The 26,799-nt window shown below is 37.6% G+C and overlaps 1 protein-coding gene across 1 annotated transcript in view; it reads left to right on the forward strand.

The window, feature by feature from the left end:
* Positions 1-540: 540 nt before the first annotated feature.
* LOC134661354 (dynein axonemal heavy chain 6) overlaps positions 541-26,799 on the forward strand; it is an 81,577-nt gene continuing 55,318 nt past the window's right edge. Inside the window, exons 1-38 of the mRNA XM_063517393.1 lie at positions 541-674; positions 2,114-2,198; positions 2,297-2,390; positions 2,636-2,846; positions 3,993-4,134; positions 5,915-6,154; positions 6,629-6,846; positions 7,293-7,476; positions 7,865-8,436; positions 8,535-8,767; positions 8,863-9,011; positions 9,814-9,942; positions 11,997-12,103; positions 12,419-12,569; positions 13,008-13,217; positions 13,454-13,666; positions 13,919-14,065; positions 14,362-14,538; positions 14,878-15,132; positions 15,846-15,992; positions 16,102-16,355; positions 16,663-16,781; positions 17,177-17,350; positions 17,667-17,826; positions 18,261-18,406; positions 18,612-18,763; positions 19,180-19,372; positions 19,627-19,766; positions 19,903-20,088; positions 20,484-20,639; positions 20,715-20,942; positions 21,047-21,267; positions 21,453-21,664; positions 22,733-22,845; positions 23,954-24,096; positions 24,179-24,371; positions 25,574-25,797; positions 26,468-26,723. Coding sequence (XP_063373463.1) covers positions 556-674; positions 2,114-2,198; positions 2,297-2,390; positions 2,636-2,846; positions 3,993-4,134; positions 5,915-6,154; positions 6,629-6,846; positions 7,293-7,476; positions 7,865-8,436; positions 8,535-8,767; positions 8,863-9,011; positions 9,814-9,942; positions 11,997-12,103; positions 12,419-12,569; positions 13,008-13,217; positions 13,454-13,666; positions 13,919-14,065; positions 14,362-14,538; positions 14,878-15,132; positions 15,846-15,992; positions 16,102-16,355; positions 16,663-16,781; positions 17,177-17,350; positions 17,667-17,826; positions 18,261-18,406; positions 18,612-18,763; positions 19,180-19,372; positions 19,627-19,766; positions 19,903-20,088; positions 20,484-20,639; positions 20,715-20,942; positions 21,047-21,267; positions 21,453-21,664; positions 22,733-22,845; positions 23,954-24,096; positions 24,179-24,371; positions 25,574-25,797; positions 26,468-26,723 — 7,053 coding nt within the window. The 5' untranslated portion in view covers positions 541-555. The remainder of the gene's footprint in view (positions 675-2,113; positions 2,199-2,296; positions 2,391-2,635; positions 2,847-3,992; positions 4,135-5,914; positions 6,155-6,628; positions 6,847-7,292; positions 7,477-7,864; positions 8,437-8,534; positions 8,768-8,862; positions 9,012-9,813; positions 9,943-11,996; positions 12,104-12,418; positions 12,570-13,007; positions 13,218-13,453; positions 13,667-13,918; positions 14,066-14,361; positions 14,539-14,877; positions 15,133-15,845; positions 15,993-16,101; positions 16,356-16,662; positions 16,782-17,176; positions 17,351-17,666; positions 17,827-18,260; positions 18,407-18,611; positions 18,764-19,179; positions 19,373-19,626; positions 19,767-19,902; positions 20,089-20,483; positions 20,640-20,714; positions 20,943-21,046; positions 21,268-21,452; positions 21,665-22,732; positions 22,846-23,953; positions 24,097-24,178; positions 24,372-25,573; positions 25,798-26,467; positions 26,724-26,799) is intronic.

The following is a 26,799-nucleotide window of genomic DNA, read 5'->3' on the forward strand; positions in this document are numbered from 1 at the left end:
CTATTATGAAGAATATATATGCGCATGCTGCTTGTGCAATTTTTACATGTAGGTCGAACCTATACTTACTTTACTCTTTGGGTATAAAAATATAGAAGTTGCATTTTAAATTTGTTAGTAGCAAAAGGCGCGAAATTTAAATTTTCTATGGGACGATTACCCGAGAGTAGCGATTATTTCCCGAAAATCGAATTTGACTGATTGATTACATATACATTTTTTAAATTTGCCGCTTTTTTCTACTGACTGAAATATCTTGACAGACTATAGAAGAAGCGGAAGAACTACACCATAAACAATATTGAAAAAAATCGCCAAATTCAAACATTGTTTTGAAGTTTTACTACTCGTACATCGATTTTATGACAAATACGCGGTTGCCAAGCGGTTGCTATTTGCAACTTGTAAACAACTGAAATATATTTTGTCAGTTATTGATTACGTCTAAAGAAAACGAATTTTAAAAATAATGCGGTAAAAGGCCTTCTTTTAGTACACGCATTATTTCGATTAAAAACGTATTTAGTTGTTAGTTTTCAGAGTAAGCCGTCATTTATGTTACAAAATATGTTGAACGGAGATGGAAAACGTTCAATACACACAAATGTAACAACTCTACCCGCAATCGAAACTATACAAAGGAATGTTCGTCGAGCTCCCACAGTGTACACAAGGTATATTTAATTTTTATCTACTCACCTGTTAAAATACTCGCCTGTTCCACCTATCCCTACCGGGTTATCTCCACTGGTAGGGATGCATGGATTTTTTTTCCATCTATCCCTACCGGTAGTGATAGGTGGAAAAAAAGTTCATGTATCTCTACTAAGCTATCCCCCCTGGTAGGGATAGGTGGACTTATTTTCCATTATTCGCTACCAGGAGGGCTAAGTGGACATTTTACTTCATCAATCTCTACTACCTATATTTTTTTTTATTAAATTAAGTGACTGTTATGTATTAATGTGTCGATAATGTAATAAAAAAAACGATATTGCATTAAATGCATACCTTGTCATTTCTTAGTGGTTTTGGAAGATTGTTCATCGGGGTTGATTAGATTATTTTAGTATAGTCAAAATCAAATAATAGACACATCATATGGTAAAACCGTTACCGGCGAGCTAGCGTATTTTAATTAATTTGTATATTTCATTTACATCTCCAAAATATTGGCATATGAAGCTCATTTTACTCAGAGTCATTTGTACTTTCAACATGAAAAAGGTGACCCAAAATGTTGTATGATTTTTGTTCCCAGAGCATAACGTTCATAAAAAAAAATTAAAAGTCAATACAAAAATGAGACGGTCTGGAATTGAGTTTTTGGGACACATTTTTTCTTGTACGAGGCGTGAAAGTATCATATCTATCATATCATATTTTTGTATCATATCTAGACACTCAAGAAAACACTTCATGTTTAGTAGAGATGAGTGGAAATATTTTGTCTAACTATCCCTACCAGTAGAGATACAAAGCCATAATATTTCCACCTATCCCCACTAAAAATAGGAGCGTTTAAATAGGTTCCACCTATTCCTATATACCAGTGGGAAAAGACGGAAATAAAATCCATGCATCCCTACCAGTGGAGACAACCCGGTAGGGATAGGTGGAACAGGCGAAAATACTAGATTCATGACTCACCTTCAGCGTAATTTATTTGTTAGACTACTTTTACTAGGTACTATAGTAAAAGTGGTATAAAATATTGTATTTATAAACAGTACATATGGTGCTACGTTACCGCCCTAGTGCGTTTAGTATTAGCACAATAGGTGCTTATGTCACAAATTTAAAGGGCCATATGTACCTACCTACTGTAAAACGTCGTAGGTACTATCTATCTATAATATCTAATCTAATACCTTTAAACGAGCAATTCTATTTTATTTATTTATTTATTTATATATTTGGGGATCTCGGAAACGGCTCTAACAATTTCGATGAAATTTGCTATCGATCTAGCTTGGTCATATATCTGGAAAAACGCGCATTTTTTGAGATTTTACATGTTTTCCGAGCGAAGCTCGGTCTCCCAGATATTTATAGTTCAAGAGCTATAAACGAAGTAAGTACGTAAGTACATATACACATCTATATTTTTCAGAAAGCCTCGTGATATACCATTTCATCTGCCACATAGAAAGTTATTGGACAAAATAGAATATGTGAAGAAAGAACCACAACCCTTGGTAAATCTTTGCGTTCATTTTGCGTTGCGATTCATTGAATTTAAAAACAACATAATTTAATTGGATACTAAAATACCTAATTGTTTATGGTATTGCAGACTGGTTTTGCTGAAGCCCAAGAAGAAAGATTTAGGAAAGAAAGGAAACAAACTACATTACAATTGGAACCTATCAACTTGGATGACGCTATCAGTAAGTTTAATACCTAGGTACCTACCTTCCAAAAAGTGTAGCGGGTTTGATTTGAAATCAGATGATATTAAGCCGTTTTACGTTCATCTTGATGCTGCAAGATACATTTCAAACTACGCTCAAATTTGTTTAAAAAAAAACATTTACATGATCGGTAGGTAATTTTTTTTAAACTAGGTACTATTATAATTTCTATTAAATAGCCCATAAACAATAAATAACGCACCCTTTTGTTGGTTTATTAGGTAAAAGAAAGAAATCGCTTAAAATAAAGGAAGCAGATGTTCAGGTAGATCAGGAGACAGGCAAGACCAAAGACCCTCTAAAGGTAAAACCTGTAGTCAGGTCCCAAAAGGAAGTCATCGACTATGTAAGAAATAACCCGCAATGTGGGTTCCTTTACATGATATACGCAGTCCACCCTGAAAATGTGTATTTTACACCGTACTACCTAAAGTAAGTTTAGTTTTGTAATAAAACCATTTTTGCTTTAATATAACTTTGTGTGCCTTTTGCCCGTGAGTGTAAATAACGTATTTTGTCATATTCAATTTTTAGGGTTCCGTAGTCAACAAGAAATCCTTATAGTTTCACCATGATCGTATGTCTGTATCTCGGCTTAGCGCGCTGCCCGCTATAGTGCAATATGGAAGTATCAGATGGGTGAATATGTGTCGTGAATGTCTGAAATACTGTGAGAGGATAGATGAATGAAACTTTTTGATTTATTTTCTTTTCTATTGTTTAATTTTATTGATTGACATGAAATTGTATATTACATGATATTATCTAGTTTAAATAACTTTACATATTTTTATTTGCATGTACCTATAAATTTGCAAGCGCTTTGGTGCGAACTGTAATGCTGTGTAAATATATTGTAATAATAAATAAATAATAATAGTACTGCTAGAAAGCTGCAATTTAGCATGAGTATACAAATCAATTTTGTATTCAATGAAAAGCATAATTATATGTTTTCGGAAAAAGTGATTTCTTCTGTAGTAAAAAGACGTACAAGTGCTGCGGAGGTACTCCCTTTTGTGTGTTATGTACAGTCAGCAATACTATACGCTGAGCACCTTTTCATACAAACTTCTATGCCGGGGAGGTGCCTTTTCTCTGCAGCTGACTGTAGGTACATGACACTCGTAACCTCTAATAATAGTAATTGTATTTTTTTTCCTTATTTTCTCGTAATGCATGTTAATTATAAGATGTATATTTTTTTTTAAAAGATGTGTCCCGCCGAGTTTGTTGCCGGTCCCATATTGGGATACCCTCCTCCAATTGAGGGGGGATTTAAATCTTCTCGGGGCAGAGGTGTAGGGTTGGAGCCGGTCTACCTAGCTTTATTTGACATTCATAAGCGCATTGTAATTATGCCTACTTGAATAAACTATCTTTTATCTTTATCTTTACCCCCAAGCCAAGGGCTTGTGACGGATGGGTAACTACGGAACCCTACACCGAGCATGCCCCAACATGGCATGGCTTATTGTCAGTTTTATTTATTTATAGGTAAAAAAACCGGTTAGCTAGAAACCAAAAGGTTTTCCAGTGTGATCAATATTAATGGTGTACCTAATATATTTGATTTAGCGTGGTCCCTTATGAAGAGATCGACAAAAAGAACTACCTGACGATCAGTCCTTGCGGAGTAACGCATTTCACCAACGAGATGCAGTTCACTGCTCTTCCTGCGTGGGAACAAGAGTACACTATATTCGTTCAACTTACAGACGTAAGAAAATCTGATCGTATTTGACACGCTAATTATATCGTAGTATTGAATCATAAGATTATATTAAAATTATTAGTAAACAATAATATTGTGCTGTAGTTGTGAAGTTTAGATTTGTAGTACTAGAGTCTGTGCGGAAAGAGAAGAATCGTCGAATTTATGACCCAATACATTCCACGACTCTTCTCTTTCCGAACAGACTCTACGTAGGTACGGTAAACGGTAGGCCGTTATGTCTAAAGGTTATCGCACACCAGATTGGCACCGCCTCAACCTGACCCGCTTAATATTTTTTGTAGTAAACTGTGTAACGCATACCTAACAGCATCGGTAAGCGGTCTATTGACAACACATCGTAAACTGGCGCTTACATATTGCTGTCATTTGCGTCTCACCGTCGTAGCCGTGCCTACATTTTAGTTACGTGTTTACGTTGACATTACCTAGTTGATATGGCCGATGGCCAAGGAGAGGGGGAGGGGCATATGTATATTTAGTTTCAAATTTTATTCTCCAGCTATAGGCAGCTGACAATACCTTCTGCCACCCCCCTGGCGACGAGGGGGAGGCAGCTGACTCCCTCTGACATCCCCTGGTGACACCCATGATGAATTATAATCAGAGATCGGACAGATTGGCGTCATTGCTCGCAATAATGTGGACATTACTCCAAATTTTATTAATTAATTAATCATTTAATTATTTTAATTAATTTTTTACCTGAGATTTAATTTTGTTCCCTGGTCAATAAATAGCACTTAAATATATTTTTGATATAAAAAAGCGGCCAAGTGCGAGTCGGACTCGCCCATGAAGGGTTCCGTATTTAGGCGATTTATGACGTATTAAAAAAAAACTACTTACTAGATCTCGTTCAAACCAATTTTTGGTGGAAGTTTACATGGTAATGTACATCATATATTTTTTTTAGTTTTATCATTCTCTTATTTTAGAAGTTACAGGGGGGGGGGGACACACATTTTACCACTTTGGAAGTGTCTCTCGCGCAAACTATTCAGTTTAGAAAAAAATAATATTAGAAACCTCAATATCATTTTTGAAGACCTATCCATAGATACCCCACACGTATGGATTTGATGAAAAAAAATTTTTTGAGTTTCAGTTCGAAGTATAGGGAACCCCAAAAATTTATTGTTTTTTTTCTATTTTTGTGTGAAAATCTTAATGCGGTTCACAGAATACATCTACTTACCAAGTTTCAACAGTATAGTTCTTATAGTTTCGGAGAAAAGTGGCTGTGACATACGGACGGACAGACAGACGGACAGACAGACAGACATGACGAATCTATAAGGGTTCCGTTTTTTGCCATTTGGCTACGGAACCCTAAAAATGAGTACCTACAGAAAATTTGGAAAACATACAGATTTTTTTTTTAATAAATTTACATTATAAGAATTCTTTGTGTTATTTATTGATTAGGAATCAAAATTAAACCTCAGGTAAGAAATTAATTAAATGATTAATTATTTAATCAATTTTGGAGTCATGTCCACATTATTGCGAGCAATGACGCAAATTTGTCCGATCTCTGATTATAATATAAACTGAAATATATGTCATATATGTATTAAAGAAAAAATGATGCAGCGCTCCCACCTGGTGAATGTCGGATCCGGCACTTTTTCTTTAATTTAAGACATCTATTTCAGTTTAGGTATCTACTTATTTTTTAGTTTTTATTGGTCTGTCCTGCCCCAAGCTACATTTGTGAAGAAGCGCCATTCTGTAAATTTTCGTGTTATCTTCAATTCCACAGATAAAGTTTTTCCGTGTTTACCGGTATTGGAAAGCCTTTTATGTCTGGAGGAAATCGATATTGTTCAGAAAATATAATAAGACACGAAACAAACTGGCCAAGGAATTATTTACTTTAACACCGGTGCTCGGTAAAGCTCTACTCAATATTCAGGCCATGTGTTGTGATATGTACATGAAAAGTTTCGCAGATATATCTCGCGACATTGACACTGCTTTTTTCTACTTCATAGAAGTGGAGGTAAGTAACTAAGTGTGACGTTATCTATGAAAAGGGACCTTATTGTCGATGGCGCTTATGCCATTATTAACGATGCTCCGATATAAATACAATGCCGCGCGACGTTGTGCAGCGTAAGCACCATCGACAATAAGGTACCCTTTTCATAGAGAATGCCCCAAGTATTAGCATGTCTGTCAACTTGATATCAAGTATTTCTTGAGACCTATCTAATGGACCAAAACTCGATATAAATTAAAGTGTGTAAAAATTAGTTTATAGTATTTATGGAAATCGGAAACAAATTAAATGCTGAACAATAGCGGAATTTAAATAATGTATTCCTTATTAATTATAAAACCTAAGGCTACACGGTAAACGCTACGCTGTGGTAAAACTGGTAAAAGTAGATCGGTACGATAATGAAGATACAAGTAAAGCTCGATCATTTAAACAATTCTCACTAATCATTAATCAATCGTTACTGTTTGACAGATGCAAAGACTCGAGTATATAAGAGGGAAGCTAATAGAATTCAGAGCAGTCGTATTGGACGTTTTAACCCAGACATGTCATGCTGCTCTCTACTTGCAAGGCTTCGTATACGACGATAGGAATATACCTCCGTTCCAAGTTATCAGAGGCAAACCCACAGGCGGCATGTCGTACACGGAAAAAGCGAACAAAAGGAAATATTGCGAACGACTCGCTTGGTAAAGGAACAACAATTTTTATTCTCAGTTGGAACAAGTTTCTCTAATAAGACGAGTGCCTTTACTCTATTTATTAATATCTGGGAGACCGAGCTTTGTTCGGAAACCAAATAAGAACTCAAAAATGCGCGCTTTCCCAGAGATAAGACGCCCCCGAAAACCTCCACATAGCCATCGAAATCGAAATACAAGATTTGCTCGTTTAAAAGGTATAAGTATAAGATAAATGTAGAGAGTATGAATAGTTGCGCTTGGTTTATTTTATAGGTATGAGGGTGCACCATTTCGTTTTGATTGCGAAAAATAAATCGGTCATAGTTCATCGGATAAGTAAAGTTCGTTGAGGCACTGGATCCGAAGAAGCCGCTTGCCCCACATGTAACGTGATTTCCATTAGGGACCTATTATTATTTTTAGGATTAAACGACCTTGTAAAACTGTTGCAGTTTTATAATGTTAGCTGACTATATGACTAACTACATGCTGTATCATCTAACTAAAAGATCTAATCACATGATGACAAGTATGCTGCGAATCCATGTTGAGTTTACTCCCAGTGAAGACCGGTTAATGGGCAGCGAGGTGGATGAAGTTCTCGAAGTTATACCAAGAGTAACCAAAACATGTAAGGTATGTATTGATCTCAATTGAAAATTTTCCATAAAACGGTAATAATTATTGCATGAAAACATGGTGGTTAATAAATGCTAATGTCTTAACTCATCTCATACTAATAGGGACTGAATTTATTCTTTATTCTTTAAATAAACACAGGTATAAGTTTACAGCTCTAGATATGCCAAAACACTTATAATACTGTTAATAGATACATAGTCATATACATAACTAACTATCCTTAGGATTACTATTTATCTTTACATATGTAGAGATTAAGAAAAATCCTGAAACTATACTAAGGAAGAACATAAGTACAGTTTAAAAAAGTATAATCCTGATATACTATCGATGCAATACATTATTTATTTAGTATACCTACTTCAATTTAACTATGTTTTAGTGGGCGTTGTTTCAAGTGGACGCTTATATTTTGCCTAACGGAGAATTTGTGCTCAATCCAAGTGAAGAAATTGTATTCACACATCTTGAGAAAATCACGAACTGGTGGGATGAATGTGTTCGAACTTTTCACAATTATTTGAATGAGGAAACTTTGCAAATATTTGTCCAGCCCACAATAATGGGCAAGCAAGTAGAATGGTCAGCGGGAGTGGCGCCAAATTTGTATTTCTTAATGAACCAAGATAAGGATATGTTGGCTGATATCGTTTTTATCCCCAATGCCATTCGATCCGCTTACGCCAACGCTGAGAAATTCCTTCAACGAATGGTACCTTTTATGAAAAACTTCAAGGAGGCAATTGAAATGGATACAGACATAATAAAGAATGAACGAGATCTCGAAGCATTTAGAAAACTTGCCGACAGCCTTAATAAACAGATGGAGCTCATAGAAGATGTCGTCAGTTACCAACCCCTGGGGTTAATATTTTTATGCTTATCTCCATTCCAAGAGCAATTTAGACCGCAACCACGAAGACTTTTCGATGTGATCAGTGTTACAACTCCAGAGTAAGTTTATGATTAATAACAACATTAACAACTAAGTAGGTACCTACTTATACAAATTTCTGTAAAGATCTGTAGTGAAATAATTGTCTTTATTACAGCATCGGTCGTGCGGCTATTGACGAAATAGTAGCTGGAGCCGAGAGCATTAATGATGACATCTCGAAGGAGCCAGAGACTGCATTTGAGCTGGTTCAATTCAACTTCATGCTTGACTCCTTGGAAGGCAGGTTGGCGTACCTAGAAGAGCGCCTGGAGTACCTCCGTGAATTGTACGACCTCATGGGAGAGTTCAACATCCCGATCCCAGCTGATGATATGACTGAATATCTAGGTAAGTAGTTCAATTAAGTATTCAAAGTGTGCACAACGCAGACAGTGTATATGGCAATTTGAAAGCACAACTATTGAAAACATTATCATTTTAAGGGTTAAGTGCGACGCTCGTAACATTGCGACAAAACGTTGACCTCCAAGTAGAAGCCCGAAACAAATTAGCGGGCATGTTCGCCAGCCAGATCGGGAAGGATATAATGGATCTCATGGTGGATGTGAACAAACTTAGAGAAGAAGTCGCGGTAACAACTCTGTTATTAATAATTCTATCACCAATGCTTACAAATAGGTAGGCATCTAATTAAAGTTTGTCTGTTTAATGTTCGATGTTAGTTGTTGGTACTGTACTGACGGTACGAAATCATTCTTCCCGGCAACTCACTTCTTGGTTTCTTTTCAAATTACGGCATTAATAAATCATTTTCACCACACCCAACCGGTAAAGGCTCTTTTGATTGTTCAAAAACTGATAGAAAAGTTGCATTTTATTCACATGTGAGGCAAAGTAATCAAATGCAAATTTGGAGTTGTTTTGCTTATGTTTGCTGGTAGGATTGACCTTTAAATGATGATTTTGAATGATAAATATTTAATAACATTCATTTGGATTTGATTAGGTTTGATTTTGTTTGATATTATATTCGGGTTGGTGTGGTGAAAAATTTTGTGTTTCACTCGCGGGAAAATTCTGTTTAACCCTCGTACTAAGGCAACGCTCAAGATTTGAAGATTACATTTTTCCAATGTTGGAATCTTCGCTTGCTCGGGTATCAATATTTGCCCCCTTTTAAAACAAATAACTATTTCATTTATACCTACATATGTCAAACGAAAGTGACAAAACACATGCGACACAAAGCAAATACCTAATAAACCACGAAGTGAATTAAGTAAGAACAGGGGTACGGGGTACCAAGTTCCGTTAAACGACATACGGACAAAGTTGCAAGCAGGGGTTATTCTACGATTTCTACTATGATTTTCGGATTATATAGGTACCTACCTATTATAAAGACATAAAACTAATTTAAATATTTTTTATAGCAACCGTGGTTATATGACATTAATTCTGACATGGATAAAGTATCGGAAGTACTCGATGACCTCACTGAAAAACTAGCTGCCTGCACAGCAAGAGACAAACAAATACGAGAGTGGCAGAAAATTTTCAAGGTAAAGTTTTTTAACTGGAACGCTAGAGATAATCAATTTTAGATTCTACCAAAGAGTTATTGATCATAATAGGTAGAGAGGTGTCTAAGAAAAAAACGTGACCCCTAGTTTGTCATCCGGTACTGATGATTATGGTCTGGGCCACATATTTCGTGGCCATTAATTGTGAAACGTCAACTTATGATAGAGTTACCGCATTTTGTACGAAGACATACAGTAACATACCATCAGCCAGGCATCGGAGTTTTTGTCGCATGGTAAGACTAATAGCAAGCTATGGAGTCGACATTTGCCATAAATGTAAACTCTTATTCATACTCATACTCATGATTAATTTTATTTAATATGAGAACAGATTACTAAATAGTTACTACGTATATCAGTTTAATTTATTAAACCTCATTTGTTGCAATAAATGTATGTTACAATTGGGTGAGTTGTACTTCACAACTCAAGCACACTATAGCAGATTTTTCATAGTCATATTGTAAATCGTTGTATGGCTCTATCCATGCCAAAATTGCAGCTATTTCTGGGTTAGGCATAATAATTAATTATGGAATATATTCCTCAACGTATTTACCACATACAGATATAAATAACTAAAATGTCATTCAATAGAAATTGCTAACTATGTAAACAAACCGCCATACTAAAATTGACACTAAATGTCAAATTACTAGTAACTTTTGTTTACATAGTTCGCAAGTTCTATTGAATGACAGTTTACTACGTTTGCAATCACCAGTGATTGACACATGACAAATACTAATCAATTTTATCAGCGGTCAGTACCTACATGACATTAGGTCTTTCGCAGCGATGTAGTTTGTATAGTTGTATGTTAAAATAGTTGAAGTTATAAATTCATAATGTAATAGAAAAATATTTTTTTATATAATTCGACTAAGATAATATACACGACCGACCGCTCTAAAGGCATTTTAAGATAAATTAAATAAATGAGTATGAGTATGAATAAGAGTTTACATTTATGGCAAATGTCGACTCCATAGCTTGCTATTAGTCTTACCATGCGACAAAAACTCCGATGCCTGACCATCACGTTTAGCTGTCAAATTCGGAGAAAAACGATTCCCACTGAACGGGCGAAGACGGAACGCATTTCACATTTGTACGGCCGCAAGCCGGTCGTCTCCTCGCGGACGCGGACGGCTCCGGGCGTGTCCGGGCTGACTCCATCGCTTCCACCGTACCCAAAGAGAATATATAACTGGCCGTACCGTACATAATCGAACGAGCGAGCGAAGCGAAGCGAAGCGAAGCGAAGTTCTTACATTCATCGAACGAGCGAGCGAAGCGAAGCGAAGTTCTTACATTCAACTTTGAACACGCGGCTGGCTAGCGGCACGTCCCGGCATTTCGATGTTTTTAAGCTGAACTGTCAGAAGATAGTTTGATACACAATAACTTAAGTAAATTTGTTCTAATTTAAATGAAATTGGCTAAACGTGTAGTCGAGGGCATTATATTTTAGTCATTAAATTATGAGCAGGCTCGATCAAGGGGTTATTGAGCTAGAAGAGCTTAGAAGGCCAAAAAGCTGTGTGTGAGGTGTCTTGCTATTCTGGTCATTTTATTTGAAAGAAAGTATGGTCGAGGTTGGTATCAAATGAAAGTGATCGGCTTACACTTTCATAATATCGTTTTTAAATTTACCATTTTGAAATAATTAGCAAGATAAAAATAAAATAAAATAAACATAATATAGGTATTTGACATTTGACAGGAAATATTTCGGCTTACCACAGTGACAGTATCAGTTAAGGGCTCCACAGACCTTGCAATAAATCGTACGCGGTTTTCGGTCCTTTGACGACTGCATTCAATTGATATTTTTGGAGAACCGCGAGTTCTCAGTTCGGGGCGAACTACTAGTATATAGGCACGTTAAAAATGCGCTCCGGCGCGGCCCGACTCCAGCCGATCTGTCTAATCGTACATTATTAAACTACACATCCAAATCAATACTGTTGATGCTATTCAACAAAGTAACTAAACAGCAACCTTTAGCCGAACCTTTTATTTTTTAGATTCCGCCAGCAAGAATGGAGCAACTCGATGAGGCTATAAACGATGTCAAGCTTAGACAGTTATTATGGAAAGCCTCTAAGGAATGGAACGAATTTTTCACACAATTGTGCGTTCTTTTTTTACCATATTTTATGTTTTAATGAGTTCAACAGTCTCAAATTAATAGGCACCTAGGGCAGATGCCCCGGTTTTGGCCACCTTAGCACCCTTATTGGCAAGAGTATGTTCGGAAAGAGAAGAATCGTGGAATGTATTGGGCCCCATACATTCCACGACTCTTCTCTTTCCGCACAGACTCTCGTTAGTAAACTATAATAATAAAATAATCTTTTTTTTCTATTTTTTAAAGCGTTGTATGTACTCGTAATGATATATAATTAATGAATTAATTTTATATTGCGTATTACTTGTTTGATTATAGATATGAACAGCCGTTTAACACGATCAACATCGACGATGTGCAAAATACAACAATCAACTATGGAAAAATATTCAATCAGCTGGATAAAGGCTTACCTCCTAATAAAATTCTGCCGACTTGTAAAGCAAGAATAGAAATAGTGAAAGAAAAGGTTAACTTACAAAACATAATTTATTGATATTGATAGGTATTGATATTTATTGAAATCAAATTTTACAGCATTACAGTTAACACCAATGCACTGTAAAATTAAGTAGTAACATTAAGTAAGTAATAATAAAGCGATTAATAAGCTACCTATTGCATGTATCATTCGTAAAAACGTAAAAAATCTTTAAAAAGTTTATGACTTTGGTCGGCAAACCAGTCAGTCAATTTATTGAAAAGATAATTTTTAATTTAGGATTAGGTTTTAATTTAGTTGATATATTTGAATACCTCCACTTCCGACTTACGAATAAGAGGAGGGTAGACGACAAATGCCGTATAGATGATTAACGTTATGAAAAAAATGTAACTGAATGTTCATTCTGTATATGAGCTCAGATTCAATTGAATGCTGAAAGCAATTTTAACACTTACGTTTTAGCTGCCAGTGATGACATACCTCCGCAACCCTGCGCTTAAACCACGCCATTGGGTCAAAATTGAGGACATATTGAAAATTCGCATCACTCCCGATATTGTCATTACGTTAAATAAACTAGAAGAATGGAAAGCATTTCAGTACCCCGATGAACTGATGGAGGTGGCTGGCCAGGCTAGCTCGGAGGCCGGGCTCGAAGCTTTACTTAAGAAGGTACTCTGTTAGATAATGCTTATGCTTTTTTTATATCGGAACGTAATGGATGTAAAATGTTTCGATAGCTACTTATATGGTAATATGATGTGGATAAATAATACGCATTAGAGCAAAGTATGCAGTGCTACCTATGAATCTATCTATATGTATTAAACTATCAGTGATGGTTCATTAGTCCTAGTGATGTAGCTAATTTCAAATGTGTTTTATCTTATTCTGTGATTTAATGTTAGGTGGAAGACATATGGCAATGCCTGGAACTGCCTGTGCTGCTCCACAAGGATGCACGCGACGTATTCGTCTTGGGTGGTTTAGAGGAAATCCAGGCTGCTGTGGACGAGAGTAACATCCACATCGGTACTATCCTCAGTTCAAGGAACTGTGGTCCTATAAAAAGTAGAGTCGAAGAATGGGCCAAGAATTTGGATATATTCGCGAGAACATTGGTAAGTCCCGACGTAGGTAGAGTCTGTGCGGAAAGAGAAGAGTCGTGGAACGTATAGGGCCCAATACATTCCACGACTAGCTAGATGGATTTTTCGCCCCCGAAAACTCCCATATAGCAAATTTCACCGAAATCGTTAGTCGTTTCCGAAATCCCCGAAATAAACAACAAATAAAAGATACAGGAATTGATCGTTTAAAGGTATATGATTATATTAATCACACCAATTTATAATTGGAATTTATTTTAATAGGAAGAATGGTTCGCATGCCAACAAACATGGATTTATTTGGAGGTTATCTTCTCCGCCCCCGATATCCAAAGACAACTTCCCAATGAAACTAGACTGTTCACTATTGTCGACAAGTCCTGGAAAGACATTATGCGTAAAACTGCTAAGGTAAGCTAAATTATTAATAGGTAGGTAGGTAATCTAGAAGCGAACAACTTTATTACTAATAAGATTAATAAGCTAATAAGCAATAAACAACAACACAATAGTGCTGCACCGTTAGTAACATAAGTAAAAATTTGATAGAGGTGTTCAAACTTAGATACGCGATTAAGTCCCGTTGTACAATTTAATAATGTGTAAAAATAGTGAAAGTTTAAATCAGTGTTATTTTAGACATACTCAGATCTTCATACTATATACTTAATACTTATTCGCTATAACAATCTGTAATGTATGCGTAGGTCCCATTGGCCATGCCAGCTGTCACTCAACCAAAACTCTACGAAGAGTTTGTGCGAAACAATGAAATGCTTGACCAGATCATGAAGTGCCTGGAGGCGTATTTGGAAACCAAACGTGTTGCTTTCCCAAGGTTTTTCTTCTTGTCCAACGATGAGTTGTTGGAAATTCTAGCACAGGTAAAGATCTACAACTATCTTTTTTCACTAGGAGTACCTATTAAATATATTATGATAATTATGATTAAAGGTTCCAATTATTTATAATCTCCAATATACCACAATTATCAAAAATCTACTTACCTACGTTTGGCATAAGATTGTATGTGCCGACCAAAGAGAATTAAATCACTATGGTGCCGACAAGGTAATCCCACAATGCCAAGATATCACTCACTCAATGAGATTTGAATACCTCGTAACTAGAGTACCTCGATATTAGGTTTGGTAAATTAAATCGATCGATAGATGAATAATTGTACTTTACCAGAAAACCTAATTACTCAATACATCTTTCAGACACGTAATCCACACGCAGTGCAGCCACACTTGCGCAAATGCTTCGACGCGATGGCTAAGCTCGAGTTCTTAGTGAAACTCCCAGAGAGCGAGATGGAAATAACAGAAGACGGTACTCTTGTGGAGAGGGAGATGTCTTTCCAAACTCGGGACATGTTGCAAGCGAAACTCGCAAAGACAGCCAAACCAGAAGACCTCACCACGGACATCATTGCGATGCTGTCACCAGAAGGAGAGAGGGTTAACTTGGGAAAGGTAAACCATACCCCGAGGTTTTGGGTGCAGGAATGTTTTACACTAGCCAAAATATAGTAAAAATCATCGTCCTTACCCTAAATTAAGTACGTTCAAATTTAGGGTAAAGATTACAAACCACAAAAATCTGTCAACAAAAAAAAGTAATTCTTTTTAATAAAAATACCGATCGAGTGCGAGTTCGTTTAAAGACCTGTGCACACCGGCTGCGTGTGCGTAGACGTGCACGTGCACCTGAGCGTTGTAATATATACAGATCATTATGAGACGTCGGCACACCGCTTGCGTGAAATTTGTTGTAAGTATACAGAAATCACGAAAAAACGCTATTTTGGTGTTACATTGATAAAAAATATACTCAACGTTTTTTTGCGTGATTCCTGTATAAAATAAAGCTTTTCAATCAATTAGCGCAAACGAGTATTCGAAAGTAGACGTAGATGCGCACATAATTATGTAGTAATAGTGTGTAATGACTAACTATAAAACGCAATTGATTTTTGTATGGAAAGCGAAACACCTTAAGAGTTCTCGAGATATTTAGCAACGTGACAGACGGCCGGACTGACAGGGTCGCACCATAAGGGTTCCTTTTGTACCTTTTTGTTATGGAACCCTAAAAATGTGAGGACGGATCGTTTTCGCTAAATTACGTTTATTTTACGTAACTCTAAGAATCATAGAGACTGAAAACTCAAGACTTGTAAATACAGGGTCTAAAAGCGCGAGGAAACGTGGAAGACTGGCTGGGCAAGGTCGAGGAAGCCATGTTCGCCTCCGTGAAACGATCAATGAAATTCGCCCTGAAAGATTTCCAGTTGCGCCCTCGCACTGAGTGGGTGGAATTACATCCCAATCAAGTAAGTAATTATCATACGTGTACTAACTCGGGACACGTTCTAGATTGTTTACCGTTTTTCTAATAAAAATAAACGAGGTATATACTTCTAAGTATTACTTATTGTACAGGTGGTACTAACAGTATCTCAGATAATGTGGGCCCAAGGTGTCCACGCCCTATTCGATCTGGATATCCCGCTGCGCATAGACACCGCGCTACTCGCATACGAGAAGCAATGCATAGCGGACTTGAACGATTTGGCGGCTATCACTCGCAAAGATATCTCATCGTTGTTTAGAAAAGTACTCTGTGCACTGATCACGGTTGATGTCCACGCTAGGGACACAATATCGCATATGGTGGAAAAACATGTACAGAAAGCGTTAGTATTATAAATTATAACAAATTGTATCTATAGTTACAAATACATGAAAATATTTAATTAACCTACAGTAAGTTTGTACCTACCTACTTAGTGATACGTTGATTACTGGAAGTACGTTTATGAAAACCTAACAAGAATCAATTTTTGCATCTCGTTTCCTTCAATTTTAATCTTATTTATTTGTTAAGGCTTCAAACAGACTTTTAGTATTTTCTAAGACGTATAAAATAAACGTAACTGTTACACGTTTTATATAATCCATGTACTTTGTATTATTTACTTAACCCACGTAACAAAATTGCAGGACCGACTTCGAATGGCTTAAAATGATTCGTTACTATTGGGAAGAGGATATAGACAACTGTGTGGCTCGCATGTCGAGCGCTATGTATATCTACGGGCACGAATATTTGGGCGCTGGAGGTAATTAAGTCTAGTATTAACCTGCATATATTAATGCTAGGTATCTTTAGTGCAAGATTTGTTAATTGACTAGTGAGTTGGTGAAGTGGTTCTCATTTTTTTTTTGATCACATACCCTTGTTCATTTTTTTTTGTCGTTATATCATCTAATTTATGTCTATGTGACGTGACTTACCTAACTTGCCTGCTGGGCTTGTCTTTCGCCAGACACTTTGTAGCGGCGTCACGTACCCTGTCCGGGTGCCCCCAATGTGGGGTCATGAAGCTATTTTTCAGGAGTCCGTGCTTCCACTATGGGTTCACAACTTCAAAGTGGAAGCACACTTGGACGTGTGACTTTGTCATATCATTTTGTATGGGGACAGTGAACGTGTTAACTAATATTATCATTATAGGTGTACTGGTGATAACGCCTCTGACAGACCGCTGTTACTTGTGCCTCATGGGTGCTCTGCAGTTGGACCTGGGCGGCGCCCCCGCCGGCCCGGCCGGTACCGGAAAGACGGAGACCACGAAGGATTTAGCCAAGGCACTCGCTATTCAGTGTGTCGTGTTCAATTGTTCAGAAGGCAAGTGAACAGATTAAATGCTTACTTAGTTCTTGTATCGCACCAATAACGGTTTTTTACACTACTTATACTTAAAGGCTCATAAAAATAGCAATCCGTGGCAATAATTTTACCATGCCTAAAATAGGCGCTACTTATATGAACTATAAGCCTTTATTATGTGGATTTTAAATTGTTTCAAAAGTCATCTCTTTCTAGACGGGAATATTTCTAGTTAATTTGTCTCAGACACTGGTACCTCGTAGAACTTAATATACATATTTGATATACGATACTGGCTACCTACAGATTGATAAATATGTTAAATTGATCACAGGTCTTGATTACAAAATGATGGGCCGTTTCTTCTCCGGATTGGCGACATCCGGCGCGTGGTGTTGCTTCGATGAGTTTAATCGAATTGATATCGAGGTGCTCTCAGTTATTGCTCAACAACTCATCACTATCAGGAATGCGAAGGTGGCAAAACAAAGCCGGTAGGTATCAAATCTTCCGGGAGTAAAACTAAAACATCTACCATCCCCAAATATAAAGCTTCACGTTCGCGGAGCCCCTACGCAAAATTGGTCCACTCGGTCTAGTAATATTATTGGTCCACTACGGTCCACTTGAAATAATGTCGGTTGCCTAGCGCAGGTTGAATAGCCACTGTAATTCAACAATAAACCTGAACCAAAAAGATTAGGCTTGCGTCCTTGTAAGAATTAGTGTAAGGCCTGAGTGGACGCTCGATTTGGGCGTGCAGCGGGGCGGGGTGTGCGGCGTGCATGTTAAACAAATGCAAACGTATAGGAGCGGCCTTAGTGCACGCTGCTCAAATTACTTGTGAGCTCGACGCCACGCTGCACGCCCCGCCGAACGCTCCGCTCCGAGCGTCCACTCAGGCCTTACACTTAGTCTTTTTTTACAGGTTTATGTTCGAAGGACGGGAGATCAAACTGGTCCGGACCTGCGCGGCTTTCATCACCATGAACCCGGGCTACGCGGGCAGGACTGAGCTGCCTGACAACCTTAAAGCTCTCTTTCGGCCCATATCGATGATGGTGCCCGATTACGGTATTTTTTCTTTTTCTTGACGCACCTTTGCTACGAGATGCTACGTCGTAGCCCGTAGCAAATGAATTAATTTTTTTGTAATTTTTTTGTCGTAGTGGCATATCGCATGCATCAAGTGAGTGTTTATAACAAATTTTTAACATCCTCTATAAAATGTAGGTACATATAATTTGACGTAAAAAGATATTTTTATGTGTGTTCACAGCCCTTATAGCAGAGGTGATATTGTATTCTGAGGGTTTTGAATCATCGAAAAGTTTATCGAAAAAGATGGTACAAATGTACAAGCTGTCCAGTGAACAGCTTTCTAAGCAAGACCACTATGATTTCGGGATGCGGGCAGTCAAGAGTGTCTTGGTAAACTTTATAATATATGATAACTAGCTTTTGCCCGCGACTTCGTCCGCGTGGTGTTAGTTTAGTAATTTGGGTAGCTTATTTTTGACCCAATCTGCTTTTTATCTATTCCCCGTACAAACTTCCACCCCCCTTTTCACCCCCTTAAAGGATGACTTCTGGGATAAAAACTACCCTATGTCCTTCCCCGAGACTCAAACTATCTCTATACCAAATTTTAACTAAATCGGTTCAGCGGTTTAAGCGTGAAGAGGTAATAGACAGACAGACAGACAGACACTCTTTCGCATTTATAATATTAGTATGGATTGATAATTTACGCTTGAATAGAATGGGTATGAGACAAGACCTCTGGACAAAGGCTGAAACTCAGGGTTCCTTCTCAAAAGTATTTCATGAGTTTATTCTGTCTGTAGGTTATGGCCGGTGCTCTGAAGCGAGCCAGCCCCGACCAGCCCGAGGAAATGACCCTACTATGTGCTCTGAACGACAGCAATCTGCCAAAGTTTCTAGCAGCCGACGCCATTTTATTTGCTGGCATTTTGTCGGATCTGTTCCCTGGAGTCGATTTGCCAGTTCGAGATTACGGAGCTATGCAGGAATGTGTCAGTAAGTATTTTAAAGTTTGCAGGTGGGTGGGTTTGCAGGGGTGCTCGAACGTAAATAAGTCGAATTGTCGCAAGTTGTGAATTATGTTATTATTTGGATTACTTCCTCACTGAGTCACTATAGCAGCATACTTTGCAGACAACTAAGTGTCCCTCATAGTAAGTAGCATTTTCTTCAGCTTGGCTTGTACCACGCTTTATGATACTAAATGATCTTTAATAACTCTGTTCAATTCATGCCTTTCGTGTCAACAGTAAATTGCCTTCTGGCGAAGAAGTTACAAGTAGAAGCGTGTCAGATTCGAAAAGTAATCCAGTTGCACGAGACGATGATTGTAAGATGGGGTGTTATGTTAGTCGGTCCGACGGGCGGGGGAAAGACCGTAGTTTTACACGTGAGTGCCTACAGTTTTAACCACATTTCTTGAAATTATAAACTTATCAAATAGAAAATCAGTTGATGTTGAGACATGGACCTCCAAATACATTAAAAAACTTGAAACTATGAAATATAGTGTCAATGTGTTATAGATACTGGCCGATACATACGAAGGTTTGCATGAAGCGGGTGTGACAGGCGCACAAAACCAGCCTGTGCGCAAATACATCATGAATCCTAAGAGCTTGACTATCGGCGAGTTGTACGGTGAAGTTAATCTACAAACCCTCGAGTGGCACGATGGGATACTGCCGCTTAGCTTGAGAACTGCTGTGCAAGTATGTCATCTGTTTTCGTATATTTTATTTTTACCTCTTCGAGTAAATACATATATTGTAAGATTTGTGAGAGACAGGCTATTTTTATCCTTATTCATTAAAATTATTTACGAGCGGCTACAACCGTCAGCATCGCCAATGCAATAGGGAACTCGGGACTCCGTAAAGTTCAATTTCGCTTAATTAATCGTGATCGCCTGGCGTCCGGGGCACGGCATATTCCTTCGCCGTGTGGCGTTCAAAGGGTTAAAGGGATATGTATGCATTTTTACTGCCAAGTTTGTGCAAAGTTAGCGCGGTCAGAGTTTAGTTTCTTCCCAGTTTTGTACTTTTTGCTATTTTTGGTACCCGTTTTTAAATTTGTAAGCTCTTCACTTATTTATACACTTAATTAGTGCGTGGAAATGGATCATCAATGGTTGATCTGCGACGGGCCAGTCGACGCCGTCTGGATTGAAAATATGAACACCGTACTAGACGATAACAAAATGCTGTGCTTGTCTAACTCCGAAAGAATCAAACTAACGCCATACGTACATATGGTATTCGAGGTACGTTTTTCTAAAGATTTAGTCTTAATTTCAGTTCAAAAAATTAGGGAATAATTATTTTGCATGGCTTTCAAGGTGGCGGATCTGGCGCAAGCTTCACCAGCCACTGTCTCGCGCTGTGGCATGGTTTACATAGACCCACAGGAGATGGGGTACCTGCCATACGTGCGCTCGTGGCTTGAAGAAGGCGTAGAAAAAAATCTCTTCAACCAAGAGAACTCCGACTTTCTATACGAAATGTTCAAAATGCTAAATGTAGGAGTTCTCCACGTTAACACTAAATGCTCTGTTGGAATAAAACAGGTGCGGCAAAGAATGATTGCAAATCATGATTTGAGTAACGTTGAATTTTATTTTAATTAAAAAAATCATTGATTGAAGTAACAATAAATCTATTTTTACATCAGGTTGATATAAGCAAGGTGTCGGCACTTTGCTACCTCATGGGATCTTTACTGAGTGAGCCCGGAGAGCGATTTGCAGACAAGGCGGCTATCAAAACCTACATAGCCTACTGTTTCATTTTCTGCTACATTTGGTGCATTGGAGGGAACATCTTGGAAGGAAATCGCAAAGGATTCGAGGAGGTGGTCAAACGACAGTTCGAAGAGTTCGAGGAAGCCGAATAGTACGTGTCCAAGTAACGTCCAGGGGTAACCTATTATAGTCGAGTGTGCACTGGCCATAAAAAGGTCAACTAGGGTTTCTTTCGCCAGTTACACACTTTTTCCTTACATTCATTATGGACGGACGGAAACGTAGACTTTATTTGGAAAGATAAGCTATTCTAAATTATAAAATATTTTGTTACAGTTTTCCTCAAGGCTTTAACTTTTTTGACATGTACATGGACACAAAACAACGTAAACTGAAAGTGTGGGCCGAAATCATACCAGTGTTTGTGTATGATAGCGACAAACCATTTTTCGAAACGTTGGTGCCCACCGTTGACACTGTGAGATATGGTTATTTGAGCGAGAAGCTTCTTGCAGCTGGTAAACCTGTCATGTTCACTGGAGGAACCGGTAAGACACTAATGAATTGTAATATATACCTTACTAAAAAGTTATTAGGGCACGTTCACACTAAAGTACCTACATGGAATTATATCAAAATTGAGATGGTCTAGCTGTGTCTGGAACGTAGTTTAAATCTACGAACACTTCCCAACTTTTGTTATGCTATGAGTGCTATGACCAGTACCCATACGTTTCTTGACGTTGACGCAAAAATTACGTAATTTAACATACCGGCAATTTTTATACAAGACTAGGACTAAGCGCCACTTGCACCATCCCACTAAACCGGGGTTAAGCGGTTAAACCGTTAACCCAGTTTCAAATTGTACTGGTAACCATGGTAACTCCAGGTTTAACCGGATAACCCCGGGTTAGTGGAATGATGCAAGTGGCGGTAATTTAGATAACTTACCTATTGACGCGTAGAAAAATAAATACTTGTTGCGTAAAATCCGGGCATGCATGATGATATGGTAAATCTTTTAAATGAATGTGTGTTATCAATCAAGCAGCACTTTTTTTATAATTTGTGGTTATCAAACTAGGTAGGTACATCCTAAAATTACAAACATAATTTAACATTAGGTAGTCTGTGACTTAGACCTTTATGTCCACATTGTTGAACCAAATGAATATTTTTGAAAAAAAAAATGTAACAAAGTATAAAATTTCGTATATTATATCAAAATAAGGTAGGTGTCGCTAACTCGCAAGCAGTACTAAAAAATATATAAAAATTTGAAAAGCCAATATTATGTATACTTCAAAAAACATTAGGACTCCCATTTTGTTTTTATATTATGTATAAAATATCCGAATAATAAGTCCATCGATTTCATAGTTTAGCAAATAAAAAATAAAAACCGATTTTTATATTTTTTACTTATTTCACAAACATTATTAAGCATTTAGGGCATACTGTTCAGTAACATGATATCTAATACAAATAATCGTGCATATGAATATTTGAATTTCAGCCAGAGGCGATTTTACTATGGCATTCCGGCCAGGCCCTTCAGTTCTGGTTTTCTGATCTGAATAGGTATAATTAATAAATAATTTAATAATTAACAGGCGTGGGCAAAACTGTAATTGCCGCAGAGACACTCAATAAAATGGCAACTTCTGGGATCTTCATACCCGTAATGATGAGTTTCTCAGCACAAACCAGCAGTACGCGGACACAGGTATTTTTTTGTATAGCTGCTTACAAAGGCGTTATTTTCCGCACATATCTATTAGTAATTTTTTTTTTATAAAAATGAACATTTTTTTTATTTACTACACTAACAATGTATTTGTACAGGTTACTAGGCCTAATATAAAAGTGTAACTATTCTCAGTGCCGGCCCGAGCCCTTGATCAGGGTAGAGCGAAATCGGGTTTTGGCGCCCTTCGTTGAAGTTTTCAAGCGTATTTTAGTCCTTAAATATATATTTTATTACTTACGGTCTTACGCCTATAACACATAATGAATGATACTGACTTATTAAATTCATTCATAGAACACGAGAATAAGTCAATATTTTCGGCTATTAAGTTGAGCGTGCGTTGGGTGAGTAAAGGCTCTTTAGTCAGCGACGCGACGCCTTACCGAGGTGGTCAGCATTTAGTTAAATATTTAAACAAATAATTATCTACTTCATTAAAATGTCCTATATAAGTTTAGTCTTTTTAGGGTTCCGTAGCCAAATGGCAAAAAATGGAACCCTTATGGATTCGTCATGTCTGTCTGTCCGTCCGTCCGTATGTCACAGCCACTTTTTTCCGAAACTATAGGTACTATACTGTTAAAACTTGGTAAGTAGATGTATTCTGTGAACCGCATTAAGATTTTCACACAAAAATAGAAAAAAATCAATAAATTTTGGGGGTTCCCCATACTTAGAACTGAAACTCAACATTTTTTTTTCATCAAACCCATACGTGTGGGATATCTATGGATAGGTCTTCAAAAATGATATTGAGGTTTCTAATATAATTTTTTTCTAAACTGAATAGTTTGCGCGAGAGACACTTCCAAAGTGGTAAAATGTGTGTCCTCCCCCTGTAACTTCTAAAATAAGAGAATGATAAAACTAAAAAAAATATATGATGTCCATTGCCATGCAAACTTCCACCGAAAATTGGTTTGAACGAGATCTAGTTAGTAGTTTTTTTTAATACGTCATTAATCCCCTAAATACGGAACGGAACCCTTCATGGGCGAGTCCGACTCGCACTTGACCGCTTTTTTAAATGTTACTACAAAAAACCTATAAACCCAATTGATATCCTTTGTTTATCTACCTATAGGAAGTGATTGAGCTGCGATTGGACAAGCGGCCTCGTAAAGCAATTGGAGCACCGCTGGGCAAGAAAGTTATAATATTCATCGACGACGTCAACATGCCTAAGTTAGACGTATACGGCGCGCAACCTACCATCGAACTATTAAGGTAGGTCGAAGGAAAAACCTTTAAAAACAAGCTATTACGTTCGTGCCAAAAAAATATCTAGGTACTTATTATGAATTGACAGGCAATTTCTTGACTTCGGTGGCGTATACGACCGCGACAAGCTGTACTGGAAAGAGATCCTGGACGTGGTGCTGTCGTGCGCGTGCGCACCGCCCGGCGGCGGCCGCAACCCGCTCACGGCTCGCTTCACGCGCCACTTCGCCATGTTCTACATATCGGCACCCAACTCTGATGCTATGAAGACTATATTTAAGGTAACTGACCTTTATTGTCGCTGCGTATCGCCATCACATTTGAGGTCATGCACACAACAACATTTCATTTAATGATAACGATATTTTATACTAGCTTTTTTTCGTACAAATAGCTAATTAATTGACAACAAGTTTCTTTTAGCTATTTCGCTTAAATATCGGACAACAACTATGCTTAAATTACGTTCACTCATATTTAATATCACACCCGTTTGTGAAATTAAATATGTGTACAAAACGCGAGAGTTTAAAGTGTTATACGTTCACTCATTCGTTCATTACAACCTTAGAGATGTATATGTAATCTTTTACCTCAACTCTCCTGCGGACACCAGGTGGTCACATCTAGACCTGGATACCTGGATTCAGACTTTCATAATATGATTCTAACATGTGATCTGCTTTAAAAATCTCTCACGTATAAATAAGAGTGAGATGCACTGCTAGAAATACGAAATACCAAATAAAGTTCAGGTTTTCAAAAGTTTAAAAGGCGCAAATTTGAATTTAACTCTATGCTACGCCGTAGCTCGTAGCGGTATGCTACGCTGTACGCTCGGGTAGAAAGTGATTTAGCACAATAAACGCTGGCTGGTCACGCTCTAGTTTAATACATCTTGTTGACAACTCCCGTTGGCCAGTGGTGCTGTAGACGACTCAAGAAAATTCCGGTTTGTAAACGGTATCTACTTGAGGTTTATTAATGTGTTCGATAACTGTTAATTGGATAGGATGCCTCGTTTTCATAAAACTAGGGTCTAATTACGTATTTCAGAGAGCGCCAAACTCTTTCGTGTGTAACCGAAAAATTGCTAAGTATGAATAGGGAAGATTTCGTGAAACTCTGCGTAGGGGGTGCCACTAGCACAACTCACAATCTGAGGGAGGGTATACCGCGAAACAAGAAAATCTAAATTTCGCTATCTAACCTCTCTACACCTGTCTATGACTCTTACATATTCGAGCGATAAAGATGCAGAGAACTAAATTTCGATTCTCGCGTTTCCAGGTCGGCCCTTTGTAAACAAACCACCTTGATGCATCAATGTCATATTTTATTAGGTATCTTTAATTTTTTTTAAACAGTTTAAGGAAGAGTATGTATAAGCTACTCTATGGTTTACGATAGGCGCTAGTTCTGCACTCTGGCGGCAGAACATTGCAGTAATACCCCCTATTGTAAATAAGTAACTTTTTTTCAGGCTATTCTATGTGGGCACATGGAGGACTTCGTATCGGAAGTCTCCTGTTTAGGTGAACCTATAGTAAACGCGTCCGTGGAAGTATATCAGAAGATTTGTGCGGAGCTGTTGCCCACGCCAGCAAAATCGCACTATGTATTCAATCTTCGTGATTTGTCCAAGACCATGCAGGGATGCTTGCAAGCAGATGCTGGTTATATGCGTATGCCACAGGGAATGTTAAGGTATCCATTTTTTGCTTGGCAGTTTAGTTGTCAAGGACCATAAATAGTCTCGTAACAAAAATAGTGACAGGAGAATAAGAAAAATTGTTGATTTTTTTCAGACTCAGTACGCTTGATTGCAGAATTCTTAATAAGTTTTCTTACTTAGTCAGGGTTCCGTATTTTAGGGTTCCGTGTTTACTTTTGAGGTACGGAAGCCTCTAAAACAATCATCTCTTTTTGGGGTTTAGGAAACAGCATAAGAAAATTCTCACTGCCTATATATCAACTGTGATACTCCACTGACAAGCGACTCTTGCCGAACTATAGTTTCTAGTCTATAGAGACGACGGAAATAATGCTTCAATTTATTTAACCCAATAGACTACTTGTAGCAAATTTAATCATGTTTAGGTTTGTGTAAGTAGTCATGTCGCTAAGACGCAAAGTTTCCAATATATGAGTGAAAAAGCGAAAAATGGGACCTTCAAACCTTCATATCAATATCTTCGCAGTAAAATCCTCTAGAATACAGCGTGATAGTCAAGATTTTTCGAATTCAAATTTATTTTTTCACGACTTTAATTCATAGGACAATGTTATCACGGAAATTTCCATTACCATGCAAAGAAGGGTTAAAGGTAAGTACATATATCAATTCCACAGATTTTAAGTCACTTACGTTTTTCAGATTATTTTACCACGAATGTCTCCGCGTTTTTCATGACCGCCTTATCAACATCCACGACAAGAGTTATTTTTTCCATTTGATGAGCAAAGTCTGCGTAAAGAACTTCCAACAGCCCATATTAGATATACCAGACGATGAAATAATTGACCACCCACCTATGCTCCTTTTTGGAGACTTCCTCAACTCTGCGGTGCCTAAAGAAAATAGAATGTATCAGGAGATACCAGATATGAAAAAGCTGATGGTAGTTCTGAATGTACGTGATTTTACAATGTATTTGGACAGCTATAGTGGAACCGTTTACCACGTATAGGTAGTTGAATTGTATCACC

This window comes from Cydia amplana, chromosome Z (assembly GCF_948474715.1).
Source record: "Cydia amplana chromosome Z, ilCydAmpl1.1, whole genome shotgun sequence".
Classification (NCBI taxonomy): Eukaryota; Metazoa; Arthropoda; class Insecta; order Lepidoptera; family Tortricidae; genus Cydia; species Cydia amplana.